We start from the raw sequence: 8,026 nt of genomic DNA, 5'->3' as shown, positions 1-8,026 counted from the left end.
ATTTAAGTAATCTTTCCGCTCTCTTGGTTTTCTTAAAGAATTCAAAAGACTAAGTGTTAGTGTTGAAAATTTCCTTGTCGTTGCTTCTATTATGTATTTGATAACTTCTTTATATTATTGAGTTGTTGTAATAATCCCGTATTGATTCTTCTTGAAGGTTTTCAAGAGTTATTTGTTGTATTCCACTTGGTGTGATCTAAGGGTAGAACATATCTTCCTTGAGTGTGTTCAAGAGTTCATTTTCTTGATTTTTATTTTATATATGTTTCGCATGTGTTGAGAGCTTGTAATAGACATATAAAGATAGTGAATTTCGGTTTTTCTAAGCTTGAATAGTTAAGACTTGACGTAGGATCTATTTTGATTTGAACTAGTATGAATCTTATTGTGTAATCTCTCTCATTCTATTTTGTGTGTGATCTTTGTCCATCTTGATTCCTTAATTAATTACATTTAATTTTTAATTAGACTTTTTTTCAAATTATTTTAGGAAGGAGTTAATCTTCTCAAGAAAGTTTTGAAAACCAATTAAGCTCTCCACTTGGTTTAACTTAGCCTTAATTTCTTCTCCAACACTACTTACATTACTCCAATTTGATTCGTGATCTACCATTAAACATATCTTAGCTTCTTCATCACTAAAGCTTATGCTACTACATGAGCTTAGATCATGGGCCTCTGAAACCACATACACCTTCTTCTTCATCGATTTCTTGAATTTTCTTTCATCAACCTATTTTTCATGTTAAACAAAGGACAATTAGCTTTAACACTATAATGACTAATTACTTTTTGTCTTTAAATTAGTTGTTATTAAATGATTTTTTTGTAGTGTAATATGACTAATTCCCATATTAAAAATATTTGTATGTTGATAAACATGGCTAATCTTGATGTGTTCCTCAATTTTTATGTTGTGCTTGTTCTTATTTTTGTTCTTGTTTCTCATGAACCTTGAAAACTTCTTTACCGATACGTTCAGATTCAAACAATACACTACAAGAAAATTATTAAATAGAAATCGATTTTAGAGACAATAAGTTGCTATATTGACTAATTAGATACTGTTTTATAGACTAAAAAAGTTATTGGTATATAAATTACTTTCTAAATTGGTATCTAATTAGCTACCAAGTTTTTAGCTACCAACTTTAGAATCTAAATAATTGGTAGCTAAAACCTTGGTAGTTAATTAGATACCAATGTAGAAGTTATTTATCAAGAATAAAAATTAATTTAGATACCAATAATTTTTTTAGTCTCTAAAATAGTATCCAATTTAGTCAATATAACAAATAATTGTTTTTGGTCCCTAAAATTGGTTTCTATTTAATAATTTTCTAGTAGTGATATAAATTTTGTTGTTCCTCTTTTGTCTCATGATCTACTATAGTTTTGAATGTTATGTCGTTTCTATTCTTGGTAGAGGGGTTTTCATTTTCTTTCAACTTTTCAAATTCTTACTCATGCTCCTTCAACTTGCCAAAAAGGCTTTCTATACTCATTGTTGTGAGGTATCTTGATTAAGAGATAGTTGTTACCTTTGACTACTAAGTTCTATTCAAGGATTTCAGAATCTTTATATAACATCAAAGCTTTTTCCAAGATACAAGATTATTCATTATATGAGTGAATCTTTTCTTCGCACCATAAATGTTTTCATCCAAAGCGTCCTGAACATCCTATATTTTTTAGTGAGGGTGTTCTTTCTTAATTTGTTCACAAGTTTTGTGCAATTATGTGTAACTTCTAGAACATTCCATATCTCTTTAGGACTTCGACTAATAAATACCCTATAAACCTCATTCATTAATAATGCAAAAGATATAATATTATTATCTTAAAAATCATATTGGGGTATCTTATTTTCTTCCATGCTCCAACTGGAGAATTCATTTGGAAGATACTTGTTTTCAACTATTTTAAATTGGAATGAATGTGCCATTACCACAACATCCTAAACTCCCCTATCAACTTATTCAAGAAACATTTTCATGCGAACTTTCCAAAATTGATAAGTTTCCCACACTAACAAATGTGGTCTGTTAATAGAAGCACCCTCAACAAACGTTGGATTGTGATTAGCCAGTTTAGGGTATTTTTTTAATAACTATAAAAAAACTAGCTCGAAGGAAATTCTAGAAATTATAGGCTAAATCACTAACGAAGAGTAAGGGTGAATTGATTTTTTTACACTTTTAAACTATTAACATATTCTTTTCAAAATCTTTCTTCAAACACTTTGTGAGAGAATAAGTTTTCGTGGAATTTAAAAAGACAAGAATCAAGATAAGAATAAAGAGATTGCATAATATCTTTTAGACTAGTTCAAATTCATCCGATCTATATCCAATATCAATCTAAATCTTGAAATGATTGTATCCACTATTCAGAAATGTTCAAATTACAATCACAATACACTTGTGAAACGTGCAATCACACTTCCAAATCATGGAAATAACAATCTCTTAAATAACCCAAAAAGAGATATTACAATACCTTTGCAGAAACCTACTACAAATATACCTATACATGGTAAAACACAAATCAACAAAAGAAACAAGAAAGATATCACCTAATTGTGATGAATATTTCGGATTGAACAAGCAAAACTAAACAAAAATGTTGAATACATAACTTTCTTAAGTGTTTGTGAATGATGTCTCAGAAATGATGTTCTTGATAGTGTTTATATATATGTCAAAAGTTTTGAACTTTGTAAAGTACTTCTTAGGTAGAAACAATCTCAGAAACTATCTATAAAGATGTTTCGGTTTTGACTTAATCGATTATGTTAAGTGATAATAAATTATTGTGTTCTTAGTTGTTTTTAAAAATACAACTGATAATCAATTAATAATTCACTTAATTAATTATGTGAGTGACCATGAAAAACATTCATTAAAGAATAATCAATTATGTTAAGTAATCAATTAAAAGCACAAGCTACTGAATATTTTCTAAACCCTAAACTAAAAACATAATCAATTCTAATAAATATCTAATTCATTAAACGACCAAGCAAGGATTTTTAGAAAATAGAACAAATCAACACCCAGTGATTATATAGAAAGATGATTATTATCATCAAAAGCATGATTTTGAAATAAATTGTGTTGACCTAACTATAATCGATTAATACTAATGATTATTGATTGCCAACCCTATGATAATAGGTCATTACATGATATAATCAATTAAAATGTTCTTGAAACATCTTGTTTAATTTTTTTAGAATGTTTTCGCAAATCACTTAAGATTATATAAGTTTTGATTTATTGAATTTAAATTCTTACATTTCCTATACACAACACACATAATTAAGGAATTACATTTTAACACATAATACTTCAAAGGTTCATAATCAAAACATATTCGATACTTCAATTTGCTTGATCTTGATCATCTTGATCAACAATGTCTCCTTATTTTCCACAGGCCCCCACCATTATTTCCTTCACACGTTCTACAATCAAACATATCCTAAGAACCATCCAAGTATCCAATTTACAATCATATTCATCAAGATAGCCAAACCTACACACAAAGTTGCAAGTTCCATTTCTTCTTGGTGCAAGAACCTTGCATCCCTTTTTGAACTTATCCAAGAACCCTTAGAGAACCCGACACACCCCAATCTGTAGCCTACCCTCACCATTTCAAACCCAAAAAGCCGCTAAAAAGAACCAATTCACATAGGTGTTGTTCTTCTTGGAACACCAAACACGTAGGTAAGTTATTTCCTTCCCATTGGATGATATTTTAATCTTTTATATAGGTACACCAAAATCTACGAAGGTTAATTCTTTTTGGAGATTACAAGGATGCTTTTGGTTAAGCTTTGAATTTTCTTGAATCAAAATTTTATGTCCATAATTGGTCAGCAACTAGGAGGCATAGGAGTGCATTCACACTTGGTTTTCAATAGGTTATGTTCCTTTTAAGTACCTAGGGTTCCTTTATTTAATGATAAGCCAAGGAAATGCTATCTTCAACCAATTGTTGATACTGTACAACAAAATTTTCAAAAGTGGAAAGGAAATACTCTATATTATTACACAATTTTCATGTTTACAACTGGCCAACCAGTTTGCTAAAACTGAGAATAGGTGGATGAGGTGTGTCAGTTGGTAACAGTCTCATAGATACAGGTGTGTCAGTTTAGATCCTCTAATGGACTGGGGATTAGGGTTACCTTCTAGTTTAAACAAAACTATCATGCTTAAACTTGGAGGAGGCATATGCTTGTTGAGGATATAGTTTAGGCTGTGAGTCTTGAGTAGGCGTGGTGGTTATGTTTCTTGTGTCCTTTCTTTTCTTTGGTTTAGCATTGAAAGTAGTATAAATGTGGCCCATGATGATATGAATTGGTAGCTAGGCGATGCCATTAAAATCGGCTTTTAGAATGATATACATAGTTGGAAAGAGCATTGGTGGAATTGTTGCATATTCTACATCACTTTCATAACCAATTAACTTCTAAGGATTCTGATTTCATTGTTAATGGGCAGAGGGGTAATATAGAAGTTATAACTGCTAGAAATGCAATTCTGGCTCAAACTATTCGTAATCATTCATCTAGAATCTTTGCCTGATAAGTAATGACAGAAACAAGCTTGGGATGTTATGTTGTCTTTAAAACAAGCATATGGTGTTTCCACTGTAGTCACTAAATTATATTTTCATAAATGTTCTATTTAAAGCCCTTTTAAAATTGTAACTTCTATTCATCATCGATCACCTTGTTGAAGGGAGAATTTTGTATGATTGTATTCACAAATTTAAATACACAGCCTAAACATGGCCGGTGACTCAGGGGATAGTCATCAAGAAAAGTAATTACTTTCTCTATAAACACCCCTGACGTAAATAGGCAGAACTAAGTCAGCAATACGCTTCCCAGGAAGAGCTAAAAGCCAAGAAGAGCTAAAAATACACAAAAGCTAGGAGGCAAAACAACAACCACCTGTTTTTCCACCATTACCAATTTCTTGGTTGGGAACAATTATTCTGCTTCCCTTAAGAAGCCCCGAACCCCCATTATCATCATCATTCGCAGTGAGTGATTTCTTGGCATGAATCCGATATATCTCAGTTAGAATGGTCAAAAAGCAAGTTTCAACATTAGTGGACTCAAGTGCTGATGTCTCCATAAAGAACAAATTCTCTCTTTGTGCAAACTCCTCTGCATCTTCCATTGGCACTGCTCTAAGGCTTGCCAAATCAGACTTGTTCCCAATTAGCATGATGACAATATTTTGGTCAGCATGGCCTCGCAACTCTTCCAACCACCTTACCATGTGGTCAAACGATTGACGCTTAGTCATGTCATAAACTAACATTGCCCCAACAGCACCTCGATAGTATGCACTGGTAACTGCCCTGTACCTGTAAGAAAGAAAGAGAAATCAATTTCACAGGCTAAACTAAATACCAAATAAAAGCTTCAAATTTGTGAAGTCTATGGCATATGAATTCAATGAAAGATGAAATTCAATCATTCAGGTGGAATTTAAAGAAGACGCAAAGACAATATATGTAAGCAAGCAAAACCAAAAGATGCAGGGATCACTTGCAAGTTGGTAGAAAGTCGAGCTGTATTTCAAGATGTGGTGAATGCATGAAGACGTACCTAATACGGGGGTTACTACCCTAAGTAATTGAGGGGTGGTCTTGAAATGAAGAAAGTTTTCTCATATTTCTTAAGAAAAACTTGAAATGTGTTAGAATATAGTGGAATATTTTTGTGACGGAACCGTACATTCATTCCTTTCTTTTCATTTAAAATATTTGTGTATCACATATATTTGATCTCTATATCTAAGGAAGAACTTTTCGCAACAGTTCCATGACAAAAAGAAATAAGTATTAACAAAACCTACTAGGAAGAGTTACCATATGAGATCAAAATCAATAACTACTTCATCACTGCAGGATCCAGCTAATAATTTTATAAATCTATTGAAGAAGGCAGTACAATACCATAAGTCTCTTCTTTTGAAAACAACCTAACATGTACATTTTATCCACAAATCTGCTCACAAGATACCAAGTGAAGTTTTCTTTATAGCTAAACAAAAAGTGATTTAAACTGATATTCAGGCAGCCACAATCATTCATGCTTTGCATTAAATAAACAAATTTAATTTCGGTATTTCTACTGGTTTTCTTGGTAGAAAGCTCTAAAACTAGTTGGATTAGATCTAAAACTTCATAGTATTGCCGTCCAGTACGCCAAGTGTAGAAATTGAGTCCGTATTGGAAGTATATGTGCACCATAATCATTTTTAATGCATCATAGTGCGGGTGTTACAATTCCCTTGCAAGGTACGGTCTTGAATCCCGTATCAATTATATGAGATTTTAGTGTGGGTTTATAACGTGTTAGACTTTCTTATTATAATGTCTGACTATTGTGCTGTGGTTCTCTCGAGTTTTTCATATTTGATATCCAAGTATGTTCCATTGAGGGCTTTTATGATATGGTTCTTTTATCTATTGTAAGACTAATAACATGAACGAGGCATCATCTGTTAATAAGCAAGATTGAGGAAAGTAAGATTGTTAAAATTATTGTCTTAACCATTCAAGCAGTATTCTTTATGTAGAATAATATCCACTACGATCGACTAAAATGGTACTTCTATGAACCAATGAATGACGATAAAAATGCATATTTAATCAGCTAGTTGCCTGCACGAAATTTTTCTATGGACCCTTAGATGGTAATCAATACACCCAAGCATATATCTTCAAATTTACTCAGTAGCAGCAAACAACTTTTCAAACAAAGTCACATAAAAAAGTTAGAACTTACTAATTTCGAATGTATATGCATTGCTACAGAAAAACTTTTGCACAGAAAAACTGCATAGCTAGGCCCTTTTAGTGGAGTTTTCAAAAACCTGAATTGACATGCTCAAGGACTCTCGGATGATAATCATTAAGCGTTTTCCTTATCCAACAAAAATCATTAAATTGAACTTAACCGTAAGCAAATTTTAATTAACATGTCTTCTATGCAGAGATTATTCCTGTATCATATGATATCCATGATGATAACCTAGAAAATGATTAAATTCCATATACGGTATCTGAATTATGAATTGATCCAATTGAAGCATTCCATAAAAAAATAAAAATGGGTAAATTTTTGTATACCTTTCTTGGCCAGCGGTGTCCCAAATCTGAGATTTGACTGTTTTGTTATCAATGATGAGTGTTTTAGTCTGAAACTCAACCCCAATGGTTGCCTTGGAATCGAGGCTGAATTGGTTCCTTGCAAAGCGTGCAAGAAGTTGAGTTTTGCCAACTGCGGAGTCCCCAATCAACACCACCTTGAACACGTAATCAATCTTTTGGCTGTAATCCCCGTACAAATTCGACATCCTAAAAACAATTCCCTAACCCACATGCATCAAATTCTAATTAACCGCTATATAATGGGATCCTCACTCATCACCATTTGTTTGGTAAAGAAATTGCAAGCAATCAAGACATTTAATTTCAATAAGTAATCAGAAAAAATATTGGAAGATCACAGATACTTGATCGTGAGAACTGGGAGGGCGTGTCGTGATGCAATCGGAGAAAGAAAATGAAGGCAAATTCTTCCTCCTTTCTGGATGTATTTTATTTTTCTTGCGCTACACGGAATATTTCTTTTTTATTATTATATATTCTCATCATTAGCATTGAAATATTACTATTATTAATAAGGTACACTTGTAAAATATATATGTATATATATGTGGGAAATATATATTATTTCGTTTAATATTGAAAATTGAAAAGTTGAAATAGTAATATTCTGTACTTTTATCACTTTGAAATGTAATAATTAAAATTTTCTATTCTTCCTAAATATGAAATGAACTTCCCCAAAGTCTTGAGATTAATTATGTTAGTAAATATGTTGTAGGTGTTCATTATGAATTTATTAGTTAAATATCTTGTGCTATCGATACAGAGTTTAAATTTGAAACTTATAATACTATTATAATTTTTAAGGCATTTGGGTTATATA

At 31.6% G+C, this 8,026-nt stretch overlaps 1 protein-coding gene across 1 annotated transcript; it reads right to left on the bottom strand.

Moving 5' to 3' along the window:
- Positions 1-4,696: 4,696 nt before the first annotated feature.
- Positions 4,697-7,648, bottom strand: LOC137826676 (ras-related protein RABA4d-like). Its single transcript, XM_068632746.1, has 2 exons — positions 7,162-7,648; positions 4,697-5,388 (listed from the first exon to the last, which is right to left on the bottom strand). The coding sequence occupies exons 1-2, from the start codon at positions 7,386-7,388 to the stop codon at positions 4,944-4,946; spliced, it is 672 nt and encodes a 223-aa protein (XP_068488847.1). The 5' UTR covers positions 7,389-7,648; the 3' UTR covers positions 4,697-4,943.
- Positions 7,649-8,026: the final 378 nt, after the last annotated feature.

Source organism: Phaseolus vulgaris, chromosome 8 (assembly GCF_000499845.2).
Source record: "Phaseolus vulgaris cultivar G19833 chromosome 8, P. vulgaris v2.0, whole genome shotgun sequence".
In the NCBI taxonomy this organism is placed as follows: domain Eukaryota; kingdom Viridiplantae; phylum Streptophyta; class Magnoliopsida; order Fabales; family Fabaceae; genus Phaseolus; species Phaseolus vulgaris.
Note: the sequence above shows the minus strand (reverse complement) of the source record. Positions and strands in the feature narration are given on the sequence as shown.

Bases quoted from the DNA above. Each gene is read 5' to 3' on its own strand.
- LOC137826676 (XM_068632746.1), bottom strand. From the start codon at position 7,388: ATGTCGAATTTGTACGGGGATTACAGCCAAAAGATTGATTACGTGTTC. The intron at 5,389-7,161 runs GTATACAAAAAT...TCTTTCTTACAG, and splicing joins GACACCGCTGGCCAAGAAAG to GTACAGGGCAGTTACCAGTG.